The sequence below is a fragment of the Capra hircus genome, unplaced genomic scaffold (genome assembly GCF_001704415.2).
Source record: "Capra hircus breed San Clemente unplaced genomic scaffold, ASM170441v1, whole genome shotgun sequence".
Lineage (NCBI taxonomy): Eukaryota > Metazoa > Chordata > Mammalia > Artiodactyla > Bovidae > Capra > Capra hircus.
This window is the reverse complement of record NW_017189840.1, coordinates 203,167-222,004: the sequence shown is the minus strand read 5'-3', so window position 1 is coordinate 222,004 and position 18,838 is coordinate 203,167. Positions and strand designations below refer to the sequence as shown.

General features: G+C 52.2%; 1 protein-coding gene across 6 annotated transcripts; it reads right to left on the bottom strand.

The window, feature by feature from the left end:
• Positions 1 to 4,058: 4,058 nt before the first annotated feature.
• FAM58A (family with sequence similarity 58 member A) lies at positions 4,059 to 13,550 on the bottom strand. 6 transcript variants are annotated; one of them, XM_018044788.1, is made up of 7 exons: positions 13,278 to 13,350; positions 11,731 to 11,921; positions 10,603 to 10,786; positions 9,187 to 9,319; positions 7,557 to 7,784; positions 6,711 to 6,746; positions 4,059 to 4,555 (listed from the first exon to the last, which is right to left on the bottom strand). In XM_018044788.1, exons 3-7 carry the CDS (start codon positions 10,770 to 10,772, stop codon positions 4,466 to 4,468), a joined length of 657 nt encoding a protein of 218 aa, XP_017900277.1. In that variant the 5' UTR covers positions 10,773 to 10,786; positions 11,731 to 11,921; positions 13,278 to 13,350; the 3' UTR covers positions 4,059 to 4,465. The 6 variants fall into 6 exon arrangements, with proteins under 6 accessions (XP_017900277.1, XP_017900278.1, XP_017900274.1 ...); XM_018044789.1 differs by lacking the exons at positions 11,731 to 11,921; positions 13,278 to 13,350 and adding an exon at positions 13,429 to 13,550; XM_018044785.1 differs by lacking the exon at positions 11,731 to 11,921 and having other exon boundaries at positions 13,278 to 13,546.
• Positions 13,551 to 18,838: the final 5,288 nt, after the last annotated feature.

The window sequence follows — 18,838 nt, the reverse complement described above, 5'->3', positions numbered from 1 at the left end:
CTTCACCCAATTGGACACCTCTGCCCCATTAAACACCATCTCCTCCCCCAGCCCATGCCCCCCAATCCTACTCTCTCTAGGGTCTGAAAACTCTAGACACCTCATACCAGTGGAGTCATATGGGGTCTATCCTTGTGTCTGGCTTCTCTCACTGATCATCATGCCTTGTAGGTCCAGCCATGTTGTAGTGGCTGTCTTTTGAAGGCTGAATCACACTCCATTGTGGGGCTGGACCATGTTCTCTTCAACCAGGCATGCATCGATGGATGCGGGTTCCTTCTACCTTTTGACTTCTGTGAACTGCACAACTGTGAACATGGGCGTACGCATATGTGTTTGAGCCTCTGTGTTCACTGCTTTTCAGTAGATACCCAAAAGTGGAATTGCTGGATCCTATGATAATCTTTTTCTAAATTAATTAATTTATTTTAATTGGAGGCTAATTACAATACTGTAGTGGTTTTTGCCATACATTGACATGAATCAGCCACGGGTGTACATGTATCCCCCATCCTAAACCCCCCTCCCACCTCCCTCTCCATCCCATCCCTCAGGGTCATCCCAGTGCACCAGCCCTGAGCGCCCTGCCTCATGCATCGAACCTGGACTGATGATCTGTTTCACATATGGTAATATACGTGTTTCAATGCTATTCTCTCAAATCATCCCACCCTCGCCTTCTCCCACAGAGTCCAAAAGTCTGTTCTTTACATCTGTGTCTCTTTTGCTGTCTCACAGATAGGGTCATTGTTACCATCTTTCTAACTTCCGTATATATGCATTAATATGCTGTATTGGTGTTTTTCTTTCTGACTTACTTCACTCTGTATAATAGGCTTCAGTTTCATCCACCTCATTAAAACTGATTCAAATGCATCCTTTTTAATAGCTGAGTAATACTCCATTGTGTATATGTACCACAGCTTTCTTACCCATTCATCTGCCGATGGACATTTGGTTGCTTCCATGTTCTGGTTATTGTAAACAGTGCTGCAATGAATATTGGGGTACACATGTCTCTTTCAATTCTGGTTTCCTCAGTGTGTATGCCCAGCAATGGGATTGCCGGGTCATATGGCAGTTCTATTTCCAGTTTTTTAAAGAATATCCACACTGTTCTCCACCTATGGTAATCTTCTATTTACTTTTTGGAGGAACAGCCAGGCCATTTTCCATGGCACCCTTTTCCATTCCCCCGAGCAGTGTACAAGGGTTACCATCACAGATTTCCTCTTTAAACCAAAGCCATGGAAAGAAAGCCCGTTATTGCCCTCATTCCCTGGCTCCGAGGGTCACTGCACCATTCATGCCTTCACACATTAAGTGTCTTTGAACATCTGTGCTGGGGCCAGCTGTGTGAACATCTGTCCTGGGGACAGCCAAGCTGCATGGCCCAGCCACTCTGCCCCACCAGCAGAGCCACAAGGGCAACCCTGGCTCATGATTTGCAGATGACTTGTGAGGAAACAGGGCCCAAAGTCCCTGCATCCTGTTTCCTCATATTTCTATTCCTCCACTGTGCATGTCACCCTGGTAGACATAGCAGCGCCAGAGGGAGCATTTTCCAGGGAAACTGCCAAGAAACAAGCAAAATGGCTCCTAAGCTCCCTCCCAACCACCTGAGGCCATACTTGCAGAAAAGGCCAAAGGCAAATGGCAGCAAACAGCAGAGAAACGAATAGCAAGAAGTTCTGGCTTCATTGATACACAAGGTCCTCTCAAATAAGAAGGTGAAGTCAGTGGAGGTTGGGCCAAACACCATATCAAGATAGCTGTGCCTTCTGGGGAGATATTACTCATCTATATCTGAGTTCTCTTTTCTGTAGACTTCCATGAGCAAATAGGACTCAGGTTGTCAAGGGGAAAAAAAAAAAAAAAAAAACAACTGGTCACTCACCAACGCCTTGAGGCAGGGAAAATACTACGACACCCATCCCTTCACAAAGCTGGGAGCCATTCTTATCAGTCAGCAGCCTGGGAACACAGGTGGCTGCCATGAACTCGGGGGACCTAAGCAGCAGGCCTTTCTTCTCTCCTGGTTCTGGAGGCCAGAGGCAGATTCTAGTTTTCCCGTTTCTGGCATCACTGGCAGTCCTTGGCTTATAGACAAATAAGTCTAGTTTCTGCCTGCATCATCATGGGGCCTTGTCCTTATGAGCTTGGGTCTCCACCCGGTGTCTGTCTCTCTTCTTATAAAGGACACCAGGCATATTGCATGAGGGCCACCCTACTCCTGTTAAGATCGCATCTTACCTTGATGACACTGCAAAGGCTCTATTTGCAAATAAGGTCCCATCTCCACAGGTTCTGGGGCTTAGGACATGACCATGTCTTTGGGGGACACCAGACACTCCATCCCAGCTACAAAAGAAGAGATGGAGAGATGGACTGAGCCCCTACAAGGACCTGGTTTGCACCCCCCTTTCTCTGGCTTGACAGGCCAAGGAAGGATTTATCACTTTAAGATGTGCTCTGGACTAAAAAGTTCCCAGAGTCCTGGGGTTCTAGAAAATCTTCATCTCTCATTATTGACCTTTTTGAATCTAAAATAAAAAAGACAGAAGACCGTATCTCTTTAATCCTTATTATCTTTTACAAAGCCTCAGTAATAGGAAGCCAAAGCAAACAAAAGAAAACCACTCTGGACCAGATTTTAATTCATATTGTGTGACTGAACTGTCCTTACAAAGCAGAGCTGGCCATGTCACATATTCCCCAAAAGCATCACATATGTCCCAATACCATTCCTTACCTCTGTTCCAATGACAACACACACATACAACCCCTCAGTGACGCCCTAAGTCCCCAGCGCAGTGTGACAGATAACACACGTGGGATGAGGGAGTTAAAATAGCTATCACATTCTAAAATGTTTTGGTCTAACCTGCTTGATTTACACAGCGGGAAACTGAGTTCCATTGAGACAAAGGAACTTGCCTGATACCTGATTATCGTTGAGAGGAAACTTAGGGCCACAAAACCTCCAGAGAGGCTGCTATTAGCCCCGCAGCCCAGAGCTCACCCAGTTCAGCTCTGTGGCTCACAGCTGGGGTTGGGACACCAAGGACAGAGCTAGTCAACACAGGCCAGGCAAGTCCCAGGGTGGGGGGCTACACCCCGCCTGTGGGGAGAAAGTGGGTGATAGAGGCAAGGTGCCTTTTAGAAAGCACAAGGTGGAAAGGACTGGCAAGGAACCCAAAGCCGCCTTCAGAGCCCAGCCAGGCCCTCACCCTCCACCATCCACACTCCGAGCCCAGGCCCTGGGCTTGGGCACCAATTCTGTCCTCAAAGGGAAGGACAAAATGGAAAAGGGGACCTTGGCTCATATCCTTCACCTTGAAGCCAAATAACACAGTCACTTCATAACTCAAGGGAGCCTTGCTGCCTGACTTAGCACTGAGGTATGACTCCTCCTTATGTCCCTGACCCAGTGGACCCCAGGCATGCCAACCAGCTCCCACATCTGTGGGTGCCAGAGGGCACAGTGGCCAGTGTCCAGAGCCCACATTCCCTGGTGACAAGCTCAGAAATGCAGTGAAGTGCCTGGGACAGTCCCCCAGGCCCCACACTATCATGGTGAAGGGCGGTCCCACCAGCACGCGTGGAGCCTGGACCCTTTCTCCCAGGGAGAAGGACATTTGGGCCGGAGATTAACTAGACTCTGCATCTAGACTCACCATCTCGGCACTTTTAAAAAAAATCTGTAACTTTCTAGATACATTTTGGTCAGATCTAGATTTCTTGATCTCAAATGATAGTCCTTAACCCCTCCTTCCAAAATGTAAGTTCATTCACCAAGCAGAATTACTGCCAAGCCCTGCAAGTATCCCAGCAGAGGAAGAAGGTCATGTGGGCTCCTCTAGGGGGTGCCATTGTGACATGGGCACAAGTTGTGTCATCCTGCCCTTCCAGAAGTGGTGGAGGGTCTGCCCTTGCCACCTCAGGTTGTAGGAAGGGCAATTCCACCTGGAGAGCCTCTGAGGAGAAATCAAGTCTGGAAGGTACCCACAGACCTCTAGGGCAGCACGGGCTACAGAGCAAACACCGGGCATCTCAGCTGATTTCTATCATCTTTTATTACACAAAATAAAATTCCATCTGTGTTGAACATTCGTTCATACTTTCTATAAATCTGGCTTTTAAAAAATCCCCAGGGGTGCAGTCCCATAGCTTCTTAGATTTTCCTGCTGATGACATCACTCTTCAACGGCAGTCAGGTCCTCTCAAAGCACAAATGTTGACGCGGCGACTGGCCTTGAGCCACCTCACGCGGTATACTCTCAGCCTGCCCGCTGAAGGCGTGACTCTCGTCATTGTCCCGACCACAGCTGCTGGGGACAGTCATCGCCTTCACCAGCCCTCCCAGCTGGTCCTCTGGGGGCTGGCCTTCACGGCCCTTTGGCGGTGCTGTCCCCAGGCTGCCAAGCGTCCCGGGCTTCTCTTTGGGGAGGCCTGGACCAGGGCTTTAGGGGATCTCTGTGTCCATGGTATAAATCTGAATGAGATCAGACACAATGTTATCAATGGTTGGCTTGGTAAGGTCTTCACTAAACACCTAAAAAGGAGGAGAAGGAAAACAGGCTCTGGTTAGACTCCCTCTGGGTTAAACAAGGCACCTGCCACTAAGCACAGAACCACAGTACATGGGAGTGGAGATCGCATGGGGACTCTGCTATTGGAGACCATTCCAGGCAGAAGAGGCTTTGGTGATCATCCAGCTCACATAGAAGAGGGGACTTGTCCTGGGTACGTGGGGAGCTGGTGACAGAGCTGGGCCCAGAGCACAGGCTCCTACCCATGAGTTCTCAGCTCCATGGTTTCTGGGGGGGGGGGTCCATTTCCAGAAGTAGACTGGACACACCCCACCTTAGGCCAGCCCCTGAGGAACACATGGATTTGTTCTCTACCCTGGACCAGACCACCTTTTTTTTTTTCTTGGTGGCAACACTCGGCTTGAGGGATCTTAATTCCTGACTAGAGACCGAACCCAGGTACCAGCAGTGAGAGTGCAGAGTCCTAACCACTGTACCACCAGGAAATTGTTCAGACTGCCCCTTGACTGTGCCACAGAGCTTATAAAATTGCAAGATGAGTCCCCAGGGGCCCAAATGAAAGGGGTTACCCTGCCTGTTTCCAAGTAAGGTCTGGCCCTGGCCCTGCTCCTGGGAAGGGACTGCTAGGCCCTGCCTAATGAGAGGGGCCCTGCCTGGGAGCTTGGACCTGCTCTCTCCTGGACCATACCTCCATTCCTCTTATCTTGGCTGATTTCAACCTGCATCCTTCCCCAGGAACTAACCCTGACACCCATAACCATGAGTATAATGGCTTTTCTGAACTCTGGGAATCCTCCCAGTGACACATGGAGCTTAAGGGTGCTCCTGAGGACCCCTGATGACACCAGAAGTAAAAGGCAAAACAAGGAGTCCCTGGTTGGATGCTGTGGCCCCCAGGCCTGGGGGTTGCTGCCTGGGCTCCAGGTCTGGGGCTGAGCCAGGGCAAAAGCTGGACTTGAATTCCCCCTGCTGCATGGATACCCAAGGAAGCTTGAACCCATCAGGGCTGTCATCTCAGGTGGGAGACAGTGACCTGGAAAAACCCCTGCCCTCCCCATCCAGTTCAGGAAGATCCAGCCATTCCCCTCCCTCCCCCTGCCCCCACACTCTGGGTGGAAAATAAATATCTCAGAAACACAGGCTTGCTTGTCAGGATCCACTACCTGAATGCTTCTGGAGACCCCAAGCCAAGAAATGACCATTAAAAAGTAGCCCAGGGCCAAAATCTGAAAGCAACCCAAGAGTCCATCCACAAAGGATGGAGTAACATGACGCAGACCAGCTGTACCAAGGAACGGCACTCAGCCTTAAAAAAGGATGGAAATTCTGAGTCCTGCTACAACTCACTACTGCTTTAGAGCTGGAGTGTCATCGACCCAGAGGACAAATGCAGTTGGGTGCCAAGAGCTGCCCCACTGCCACCACCACACCCAAGGGCAGACAGGCTTCACGGGGGATGTCAAGTCTCTTGAGCAGTGTGGGAAGCCCACCCAAAGCAGACAAGTGGCATCACAGAGGTGGCAGCTGGGTGCACGTGAGCAGGAAGTACCTCTCATCAGCAAGCAAGTGGCCTTCACACGCCCAGAGGAGGCCCAAGAGCTCCAGCACATGGAGCCCAGAGCCACCCAAAGAGAGCAAAGAACAAGGGAAGTGCAGCTATGCTGCCCAGAGAAGTAGGCTCACACAGGGGAAGTGTGTCACCCAGAAAAGAGGCCCACTACCTGATTCAACAGAAGGGGGACGCAGGGGGTCACACAATCTGGAAGTCCCCAAGAAGTCCAGCACAGAGCAATGCTTTTGTCCACACAGCCACCCTTCCCGCTCCCCCCTCCAAGCTGCCATCAGGCTACATCCAGCCTGAGGTTGGGGCCAGACACCTTTGTTCGACGATACTTGCACACCTACTACCCACCAGGCCCAGGCGCTGGGCTTGGGGCCGCTGATGAAGCAAACAAGATCCCTGGCTTCAGGAGAGGGGGAAGGACAGACAGGCAGGAAAGGACAATGAAGCACAGAGAGAAGCTGCTATCTCCAAGGAAGGGCAGCCTGGCGGGGGCGGGGAGATGCTCAGGAAGGGGGAGGCAGCCACTGTAGGTTCACAGAGGAGGGGTAGTGCACAAAGAGGGGGAGTCTTTCAGCAATTCAAAGTCTGCTCACATGGAATCTCATTCCAGGACGAGGAGGGACAATGAGCTTCGTTTCATGAAGAAAGGAACAGCAGATTTCAAGCATGGGAAAGGAAAAACAAAGAATGACCTCAAAATCCCATTTTAAGCAATGGTGGGACTACTGAGGGAAACCTGCTAGGACTGCATGCAGCCTTTCTGGTGGATACAGTTGACCCAGCTCTCAATAAACTGCTCCCTGGGTCCAGCTGGTCTTGAGGAGGAGGAGGGCTATCATCTGTCTCCTCTGTTTATCCATTCATCCACCCACCCATCCATCATCCGTCGACATTCCCATTCTAACATCCATCCACCCAGCCATCCACTCATCACTGATCCAATCTCTGTATCTATCGCCTATCTACCTACCTACCAGCCACTGTCATTTTAGGGCACCCCTGATACTTCGAACGTGATGCCAGACTTACTGATGTCTCACCTACAGCAAGCTCCCACTCAATGCAATAAAAGTGCTTGCTTGAGCTCAGTAGTTCTCAACTAGGGATGACCCCTCCCCACCCTGAGACACTTGGCAATGTCTGGACACCGCTTGGGTTGTCACGGCATCCAGTGGGTGGAGGCTGGTGATGCCACCCTGCACCCAACAGTGCCCAGCGTGACCCCCCAAACATCCACAATATCAAGGGGGAAGAGCCCAGCTTAGGCTATGGTGACAGGATTACTTTCAAGCTTCAGGGTTCCCCAGTAGCCTGCATCTTTCTTTGCAGGTAATTACTACAAAGACATTTGACACCTGGTGTGGGGACTGCTGAAGGTCCTCAGGGAGGGAAAAGGCGGGGGGCGGGGGGGGAGACACACACCAGTGCAGTCACCTCACCTGCCACCATGGCTTCTCGGCCTCGGCCTCAGCAGGCACTTCAACCCCATAGGCTTGTAGGGCCAGGTGGATTACTGCCACGGCTATGTGCTGAGCCCGGAAGCGGAGGCATAGCCCCCCGTGGTAGCTGTCCTGTAGCAAAGCCCAGGCGGTAACGGAGACAGGGGTCCGCTGCCAGCTGTAACGGTTCAGCCAGTTCTTGAGCGAGACCAGGTAGTGGAGCAGGTACTGTAAAGACATACCAGTCAGCCGCCCCCCACCATCACCTGCCTCCTTAACCGGGAGTCTGCAGGCCCTCCTCCTGCCAGCCTCTCTCTCCTAAACTGCCATGGTGTGTATACATCACAGATCAGATGCCATCTCCCTGTGTCCACCTCCAGCGACCCTTGCCCCAGGTCCCCACCAGTTTGCCCACTCTTGTCCTCTGAACCCAGCTCCTGAAAACTGCCTGGGCCTCTCTGTCAACATGGCCCTGCTCCAGACACCATCAGCAATTATTCTGCTCCTCCCCTTGGCCCAGCTCAAACATAAAGCTCCAGAAACAGCAGCCTGATCTGCAGAACAGACCACAGCCCCCACGGGCCAGCCAGAGACAGGACATCAGGGGAGCTCTAGTCTCTGAACACCCTCCAGCTTGACTGTCAGCTCCTGTTCTACCTGAACACATGCTCTCCTTGAGCCCATGGGGAGGGGAGCCCTGCACTGTGCACCAACACAAACCACGACTGCTGAGCATCTCCACCATGGGTTCTGGGATTAGGGAGGTGGTGGGGGGAAGAGATGGTAACAGGGGAAACAGGAAGGCCTCCATGGTGACCAAGTTGTTCTTTCATACGTTAACCAAGGCAGTGGCCACCAGTACACATGACAAGCAAGCAACACCCAGAACTTGGGCAGGGGTGTTGTATCAGTGCCCACACCCTGACTGTTATCTTCTATTTATTCGAGTTTTGCAAAATGCCATTTGGGGAGGCTGGGCTATTTCTTCTGACTCCTTCTAAATCTACAACTCACTCGACAAAAATTCCAATGGGAAAGAGACAAAATCACAGTGCAGAGGCCCACATCACAGCACCTCCCCCTTCTCTCTGCAGTCCACCCACCAATTGCCCACATGAGGCCTCAGGGCCCCAAATGAGTCTGCTGCAGGGCTACTTTCTGTGATAGCTCTGCTGTTGGGAGGAATGTGTTCCTAGCAGTGAAGTCAGTGACCCAGCTTTTCTCAGGGTTTTTCTGCACAGATGAGCTGCGTGTGAGCTGTGAGGCGGAGTAGCAACTCCCAGGAACAGAGACTCCAGCAGGTCATGAAACCGGCCTTGCCTCTGCTTTTGTGGGTCAGTGAACACACAACTTGTATGGGTCTAGGGATAGGTACAGGCTTCAGAGGGCACATGGATCCCAGCTTTCAGCCACAGCTGAGTGGGCAGAAAGGCAGAAGCTGAAATCAGAGCTGCCTGAGAACCCTGGGAGTGAGGATGAGACAGGCCACCCGAGCGTCACTGTGCCTCCTCGGGGCCCTGTGTGGCTCCAGGCTCAAGTGACTGCACTTTCCAGATAAAGAGCAAAGACTTTCATGCTGCTGGGAACCATAAGTGACTGCTGCCCTTCTACCAACCCCCACCACATGTACCTTGTGCGGGTGCTGGAAGGAGACCTGAAAACGCAGGACCCGCAGCACGAGCAGTTCGCACTGTACGATGCTGTCCCGGATCTCCCAGAAGCGCGAGTCCAGCTCCAAGGGGTCACTGCCCGGGTGGAAGTACCTGAACAGAGAAACAACATGGCTGGCAATAGAAGGGGGTGCCCCCAGGAGCCCTGTCATGGAGTGTCCAGATACACACACCAGAGCTCCTCTGTCATCGACCAGCATAGTGTCCACCTACTTGTCTACATAGGGGATAAAAACAGGAACCAGGAAGGAAAGAAGCTGCCTCCAGTGTTAGCCCCAGTGGCTGTGCCATGGCACTCAGCAAGACATGGGCTCTTTGTACCCGGGGGTGGCAATGCCCACGGCATTCAGTCTGGGCCCAGGGAAGGTATTTAAACACAGGGATGATACACACTCAGAAACATAAAAGTATTCGGCTATTTCCCAGATTGTCTTTCTTTCACTCCAGATCTTTCTGTCCTTGTGTACACCTTATCTGTCTACAAGACTCCCACCTATGCAAGATCACTAAGATGTACAGGAACAGGATTTACACTCGAGTGATCAGAACTCTCAGCCACTGAGTCATCATTCTCAGCTCCCCTCTCGTCTTCTGAGCTCCCCACAGAACCCACCTGGGGGCCCACATTCAATTAGTGAGCCCTACAACTTCCCCTCGTGCCCACCCGCACTCCCTGCTGGGCCCTGGCAATTACAAGTGGACTCTGGCTGGCCCCCTGCAGTGCCCTCTCTGGTTTTATCTCCTAGTCATTCTCAGTACATCGCGAACCTGTCATGTTTATGGGGTGGGGAGTGCTTTTCCATTAACTGTTTATTAAAAGAGAAGCAGCACAAAATAGCTTTCTTCCTTAATGATTACAGAGTTCCTAGAAGGGCTATGACGCACTGCTAGTCAGTAACTTTCCAGAAACTGCTTTCTCCCAGACCCGCTGGGCCTTGGCACAGCCCATCCAGCTCGCTGGACCCCACGTTCTTCCCCAACAGAAACATGGCTACTCAGGCCCAGGGCTGCGAGAAACACTCCTGGGCTACTCTGACTCAGTTTCCACACCATCTAAATAGGACAACGGCCCCAGAACCCAACTGCTTTGATCTGTCCTGTCCAAGACACCTTGAGAATCTTCTTTGGTGCCCCTCTGCAAGCTCCCTCTGCTCTAACCTGTAACAGCCTCTTTCCACCCTTCTCTGCATGCCATCAGGCCTCTGAGGTTTCCCCCAAATCTGGCCCCAGTTGCTGTTGCACAGGTGTCCCTGGACTTCTGACACTGCGCTCACTTCTGCCTCTGCTGCTGGAGCTCCTGGCCCCAGTTCAAGGCCACCCAGGTGCCTCCTTCTGAGTTTGACTGCTGGCATCTGGGAGACACTGGAAGCTGCTACCTGTTGGAAACATTGATGATGTCACGCGTGCGCAGATGCTGTTCCTCCACTTTGCCGGCCAAGTAAAGGGAAGACATGGCCACCAAGTAGGGGTCGTAGGCATCCAGGTTGATCTCGCAGAAGAATTTATGGTAAATGGTACAGGCGGTGGCGATGGGGATGGACCGCATCCCTAGCTTGACACCTACCAAGAGAAAACACACACGGGAGAGCTTCATCAAGAGCTCACCCCCTGTGAAGTGTGAGGTGCGCCAATGAGTTGGGCACTGAGGGTACACACGCCTGCTCAGACAGCACCAAGAGCCCAGGGCCCAGCTGACAGGGGCTGCCGACCCTTCCACGGGGTCCTTGACCTGAGGAATTAAGAGGCAGGCTTGTCAGACTCTGACAGGCTAATGAGCCCCTGGAGGTCACACTCAAGTGCGGCCTTCCCTTCATAGCTCTGCAGGTTCCTCATGTCTCCCAAGCCCCCAAGGCTTCAAACTTCTCCCCAATCTGTGCCTGGCATATCCCTTTCTGCACATCTCAAAAGCATCAGCTGTGTGTCTGTTTCCACGTGAGGAAGTATTTAACTAGAGGTCACTCCCACCTCTGCAGCTTGTAACCAAAACCCTGCCAAGGTGACAAGAGAAAAAAAGGCCTCTGAGTGCCACACAGATGCCGCAGGTCCTGATGCACTAGGGTACTAGTCCACAGGGTCAGAAAAGGCAAGCAAAGGAAGCAGGGTGACTGCTAAACGCAACCACAGGCCGAGCAGGAGAAAAGCAACATCAATGACCACAGCCAGGCTTGAGGAAAGAAGAGCAAGATACTGAAAAGGGAACAGAAAGAACTCAAAAACTGGAGCATGATAGTTTGATTTAGGCCTTAAAAGCCCTAAATCCTTCAGAAAGCTACTAATGAAATCACTGCACTGGGTCACAGAACTAAAACAAATTCACAATGACCAGGGTTAACAAGGGAAGGTTAACTTGACACCCCACAGACTGAAGGAAGATGGAGAACAACCAATAATCATTAAAACTGTGCTCAACATTCTCTACCTAAAAAGATGTATTAGTTCCCTTGAGCTGCTGGAACAAAATACCATAAACAAATTGGCTAAAAACAACACGTTTTTTCTCTTACAGGGCCGGTTCCTTCTGGAGGTTCCAGGGGAGAATCCATTTCCTTGCCCTTTCCAGTTTCTAGAGGTGCCTGCAATCTTTGGCTCGTGGCCTCTTCCTCCAGCTTCAAAGCCAGCAGTGCAGCATCTTCTAACTGTGCTTCCATCATCACATGGCCTTTTCCTCTGCCGTCTACTTCTCCTGCCTCTATATCTAAGGATGGGTGTGATTATATCAGGTGCAGCAGATCATCTAAGACAGTTCCCTGACATCAAGATGCTTAATCCCACCTGCAAAATCTCTTTCACTACATGAGGTTAACAGCCCCAAGTTCTGGGGATTAGGATGGGGCAATCTCTGGACCAGTATTCAGCCTCACAGAGAGAGCAAGGGCATATGCAAAACATGAGAGGAAGGACATATGCAAACATTTTAGCATTAGCTTTCAACATTCAGCACTTAGTAAAACCTAAGCATGTCAAGGTTTAAACTTGACTTTAGACAGTGAAGTTCTATGTAGACAGTTCCTACATGGGACCCATCATTCTCAGAGATGTCAGATGAGGTGGAATTGCTACATGTGAGCCTCAAAGGGTAGCATGTTTTCCTGGTTTACACGGACCTTCCAAGCATATGTGTGGCATATATGAGGGGCCACTGCCATCCTTCTTTATACACTTTTCAAAACGTTTTGAAAATTAAATGTACACACCACTGGGATTAATGGTCCTAAACTATTTCTCCAGAGTCTGTTTATGCTGACTTGAAAGCAGACTCACTCAAACCACTCTTCCCGGAGTGTACATAAAGTAACAAAGATTGGAAACAATGTAGCATTTTTGACAGAGAAACAACGTTTCTATGGAAATACAACTGGCTTCCTCGCCTGTTGGGAATAGGGGTGCTCAACATGGACGCGGCGACAGGGTTGGAAACACTCAAACCCCTCTTCTGCAGGGTGTACACAAAGTAACCAAGATCGGAAGCAACCTAGCATTTTTGACAGAGAAACAATGTTTGCACGGAAATACAACTGGCTTCCTAGCCTCAGCCTTGGGAGCAGGGGCGCCCAACAGCACAGGGGACGCCATGTCAGGGTTCAGAACAGGGGGTGCGCCTTGGGTCCTCGCTATGACGGGACCTGTCAGGAGCGCCACCAATGGCATGTTCCAGAAGGTTCCATATGACCAAGTGCGGGCGTCCCCTTATGCTGGGAGACAGGTGTGTCGGAAGGCACCTTCTAAGCTATGGCCAGTCCCTTGCCACATCTTCTCCTGAGGCCTAGGCGCCAGTCGTGAAATGGCCAAAAGCCCAGGAGGCAGGGCGTGGCGTCAAGGCTGAGGCCAGAACCCACAGGCCGAGCCTCAGCTAGGGCCCAGTCTCTGCCTTCCATTAAGCCACGCCAGCTTCGCGTCTGGCAGGTCCCCCTCCTCTGGGAAGCGGGTCCCCTACTCCAGTAGCCCCTGCCCGCCTGCTCGCGGCTCCCGTGACAGACTGGGGGCCGGCTGGACGCAAGGGCAGCACTGCGGCTCCGGCCACCACGTCCCGCCCTCTTCCTGGCGCGGTTACCTGCCTCCATGATGAACCTTGTCACTCGGAAGTGTACCCTCGACTCAGGTGCCAGCCGCCCCTCCGAGCCCCGGGTCTCAGCCCCTCCTCCGCAGGTCCCGGGGCCACTGGCCTCCATTAGGCCCCGCCCCACAGACCCAGAGCCCCTCACCGGAAGGAGAGGCGCCCAGACGCGTGGCGCCTTGCTCCCGGGGTGTCCTCGCCGCGGGAGCCGAGGTGCCGCCCCGCCCTGCCTGGGCCGGCCCTCCCTACCCCCCCGGGTGAGGGTGCTGAAGGCGAGCCCGGCCGACTGCGCAGGCGCCAGATCAAGCGCAAGCGCACAGGGCCGCCCTGTCAGGCGTCTGTCAGGCGACTGTCGCGCTCCCCGCCCCTCAGCCTGGACTCCGGAAGTCATCCCGCGCCGCCTCAGGAGGCGTAGGTCCCGCCCCCGGAGACTCACACTCCGCCCCTGGGAGCCCACAGGCGGCCTCCGGGAAGCCGGGAGGCTACTCCTCCAACGCGCAGGGAGGTTACTACAGTCCTAGGGCCAGGGCGCAAAAACAACCCCCCTAACGCCTGAGCGACAAGACCCTACGGTGTCGCTCCGGGCTGGTGGCCCAGCGTGGGGCCGAGGCGGCGCTTACCAGAGCTCACAATAGTGTCTTCCAACCGGACAAGACATGGGGTTCAATCTCAGTGTTCCTAAAACCCAAGTCCGGCTTTGCCAGAGTTTCCCAGACCTACAGGTGAACCCTGAAGGAAGCGGTGTGCACAAAATGAGGACAGTTAGTAGGGCTGTTTGTGTCAGGCTTTTCCAGGGGCCCAGCATCCCTGGGGGACCTGCTTGCAGCTTTCCTTTCCAGACTGGCAGCAAGGGAGGAGCTTAAGAAATGTTTGCTCAATGAGTGTTAATTGAATATCCAGCTCCCAGTGCAATCCCACACTTCGTGTCTTCCACAAGTAGGAAATTCTGCATCAGGCATTAGGGATGTACAACCCCAAAGGGACCCCTAAGCTACTGATAGACAGTGCACTCTGGTCATTCTGATACAGCCAGACAGTTCCTATCATTTGAGAGAGTTTGGAAGGTTGAGAGGAAAAAGTCACCTTAAGGCCAACCTTTATCTTCTTTAGCCCCTCCCTAGTCAGTTTCCCCCACCTGGTTCTCTCTACACCAGCTGGCTTGGTTTCCTGGCACTGCTATAATAAATGACCAGCAAAGTAGGTGACTTAAAACATTAGAACTTTAAATCAAGGTGTCAACAGGGCCATACTCCCTCCAGAGGCTCTGTAGCAGCATCCTTCCTTGTCTCCCAGCTTCCGGTGGCCCCAAATGTCCCTTGGCTTGTAGCCGCATCATTCTGGTGTCTGCCTCCGTTGTCACATGGCCTCTTCCCTTGTGTCTGTCTCTTTTTTCTGCCCTATTTGTCATTGCATTTATGGACTAATCCAGGATGGTAGCAACTTGCAGTCCTTAATCACATCTGCACATCGGCATAGATCCTTTTGCCAAATAAGACCATATGCACACGGTTCCCGGGATGAGAACATGGACACATCTCTGGTGGGAGTGGGGTGGCTACCATTGCCCACGACAGCAGCCACCAGAGTGAGTTTTTTGCAGGTCAAGACTAAGGTGACCCTGCCTGGCTTAACAGCCTCCAGGGCCCCTTTACCTCAGGAGAAAGCCCAAGGCCTTGCCTGACCTTCTAGTCCTGGAGAAGTCACCCTGCTAACTGGTCACTCGTGGCAAAGGCCTTGGGCAGCTCCCCGAAGGTTATGGTCTCTCTGCCCAGTGAAAGAACTGCTCCTCACATTTTATCCCTGGCTCCCTCTGTCCAAGGCAAGGGGCAGGCCCTCTGGGCTGATTACCTCTGAGTGTGCATGTGTTTGCATGCTTGTGAAGGAGCTTGGGACCCCCAGCCTCCTGGGCTGGTATAACAAATGACCAGCAATCTAGGTGATCAAGTCATGCCGTGATCACTCCATCACTGCTGTTTGTCCCTGGGACCAGAGCAGTACTCCCCTGACCCCTCCCAGCTCCCCACATCTGTGTAGGATGCATATGCCCCCTCTCCCTGAAACACGTGCGCACACAGACGCACGCAAGAGTCAGACACTCCCTCCTTGTCCACTGGGGTGTGCACGTGCTCACACCCAAACTGTACCACTCTTCCCTCTGGCCCGTGGCCCAGCAGCCTGCCTGTCACCTCCTTGCCCACTGGGCTTGCTGGTTAAACAGTGCCCCTAGGATTCCTCCTTCTCCCCTGGGCCTTTTGTGGTCTGAGGAGTCTAGGCTCAGCGAGTAATAGGTGCCTGCGAATGTGACTCAAGGGAATGACTCAATGAACACATTCATTTTGAAAGCGCTGGGTCACAGGGCACCCTCCTGGCAGGCCGCCTGGGTGCAGTGGTTGATAAATGAATCATTCACTAGCCACCAATTGGAGCCAGCCAACCTCGGGGTAGCATTTCTTCTCTCACAGGCAAGCCACACCCACTATCGAGGCACTCCCTGCCTTGTCCCCCCTCATTCTGCCCCCCCGACCTCACCTGGGGATCACCTCCAGGCCCCGCAGAGAGAAGATGGTCAAGAAAGGCAGGGTGGACATCATCTTGGAAGAGGACTCTGTGATATTTGCCAAGACTCCTTATCTACCCCTGACCGTGCTCCATAACCCCGAGGGAGCCGCAGCCTCCACACAAGGATGAATAAGCGAGTGAGGGGGTCACACTGAAGCTCAAAAGATGAGGCAGAGGAGGGCAGAGGCGTTTGGGGCACAGAGGAAAGCTGTGCCTGGGCAGGACCTCAGGAAAGCCCACATGCTCTTCAAAGGCAGGGCTCACCTCCAAAGTGCCTGCCCTGCACACCTGCTTCCCAGGGGCCTCCACCCAAGAACCAGTCAGTGGAAGCCCTGCCCCTTTTCCTTGGAAACTTCTCACTCCACTATCACACTATCACCGTTTCTTCCCTGCCTCCCCTGCCCCCCGCCTCACTGGCACCTTCTGGACCAGTGAAGGCAGCTGCTCAAGCCTCCCTGTGGATCCCTTTACCTGCCCACCCCCCACTGCCTTCCGCCCACCCACCCTTCTCAACATTGCATCCTTGAAGCTACTTGTGTCCCTGGATTCCATGCTGTGCATTTGGTCCCCCACCCTGCCCCCATTCCATCCTCTTGGTCCATTCAGGCTGCTGGAACAAAACCACCAGAGACACGGATTTCTCGCAGTTCTGGGAGGCTGGAAGTCCAGGATGCCAGCAGGGTTGGGTTCTAGGGAGGACCCCCCTTCTGGATTACAAGCCAGCCAGCTTCTCACTCTGGCCTCACAGGAGAGACAAGGCAAGGGAGCTCCTGAGATGCTTTTGGAAGGGGACTAATTCCACAAGGGCTCTGCTTCATCACTTCCCAAAAGTCCACCTCCGGGTACCACCATCACCTTGGGCCTTCTGACTTCACCAGATCAGTCTGGGGGAGGGCCTATTCAGACCATAGCCCTCGCCAAGGTCAAGGGTCACGTCTGAGCTGTCTCCCACCTGCGGCCACTCGTTGCAGTTGACTGCTTGGTACATGGTCTGGCTCTGTACCTGGACGGCTTTGAAGATTTGTGCTCCGTGTCTCCTCAGGCACCACCCCCCACATCTGGGCAAGCTTTGAAGCCTCGTGCTCCCTGTCCCCCCACGTCTGGGCAAGCTGATCAGGATACCCTCCCCCCAGCCCCAGCCAGAGCAAAGAGTCTACCATGCACTTGAGCTGTTTTCCCAGCACCTTGGAGGGGCCTCAGACTCAGAGCCAGGGATTTTTTTCATAACCTCTTAGTGGGTGTGGGGCCATCAGTCTCCACATCCAAACCACATTCGGGGTGGGGGTGTCTGTCTCACTTGCACACAGTGACCACAACACACGCCCTCCTGCCCCAAATGCTTTCCCTTCGGGGATTCCTAGGTTCCGGGCCTGTTCTCCTGGCTCGTCTCCTCCCTCCCAGGTCAGCTGAGTGCCCAGTGAGTCGGGCTCACGCCTGGTGCTGGGACAAAGCAGACAGTGTCTGCCTTCGGTAGCCTTGCTCTGGCTCCAGACACAACCACCTTTGTAAAAACGAAGTCCAATCAGTGCCCTTCCCTCTCCAAGCCCCCACAAGAGCCATACTGGCTGCCAGAAGGCAGCTCTATTTACCCAGCAAGTGTCCTCCCAGGCACAAACACTGGTGAGATTATAGTTCTTGGTTTATCTACTGCCTTGGATTATTTCCTTTGGACTACATGAGTTTCGAGTGAAGACAGACTCAATACGGAGAACAGTGGAGTGAGCTCTGAGCACCTATGAGATCTCCTATGAGGCCAAGTTGGGCCTCAGGAGAAGGGCTGAGAGTCAGCATGAGGGTCAGAAGATGCAATCCAGCCACAGATGTGCACAAACAGCTGCCACCAACGAGCCACAGGAGGGACTGATGACTGGCACAGGGGTTCTTTGAAGGCGTGATAGAAATGTTCTGGAATTAGATTATGGTGATGAGTGCATAACTCGGTAAGTATGCTTATTTTTTTTAACTTTTAATTTTTACTTTATTTTACTTTATAATACTGTATTGGTTTTGCCATACATTGACGTGAATCCACCACGGGTGTACATGTGATCCCAAACATGAACCCCCCTCCCACCTCCCTCCCCATAACATCTCTCTGGGTCATCCCCGTGCACCAGCCCCAAGCATGCTGTATCCTGCATCAGACATAGACTGGTGATTCTATTCTTACTTGATAGTATACATGTTTCAATGCCATTCTCCCAAATCATCCCACCCTCTACCTCTCCCTCTGAGTCCAAAAGTCCGCTATATACATCTGTGTCTTTTTTGCTGTCTTGCATACAGGGTCATCATTGCCATCTTTCTAAATTCCATATATATGTGTTAGTATACTGTATTGGTGTTTTTCTTTCTGGCTTACTTCACTCTGTATAATCGGCTCCAGTTTCATCCATCTCATCAGAACTGATTCAAATGTGTTCTTTTTAACGGCTGAGTAATACTCCATTGTGTATATGTACCACAGCTTCCTTATCCATTCATCTTCTGATGGACATCTAGGTTGTTTCCATGTCCTGGCTATTATAAACAGTGCTGAGATGAACATTGGGGTACATGTGTCTCTTTCAATTCTGGTTTCCTCGGTGTGTATGCCCAGCAGTGGGATTGCTGGGTCATATGGCAGTTCTACTTGCAATTTTTTAAGGAATCTCCACACTGTTTTCCATAGTGGTTGTACTAGTTTGCATTCCCACCAACATGTAAGACCAGAAACTATAAAACTCCTAGAGGAGAACATAGGCAAAACACTCTCTGACATAAATCACAGCAAGATCCTCTATGATCCACCTCCCAGAATTCTGGAAATAAAAGCAAAAATAAACAAATGGGATCTAATTAAAATTAAAAGCTTCTGCACAACAAAGGAAAATATAAGCAAGGTGAAAAGACAGCCTTCTGAATGGGAGAAAATAATAGCAAATGAAACAACTGACAAACAACTAATCTCAAAAATATACAAGCAACTTATGCAACTCAATTCCAGAAAAATAAACGAC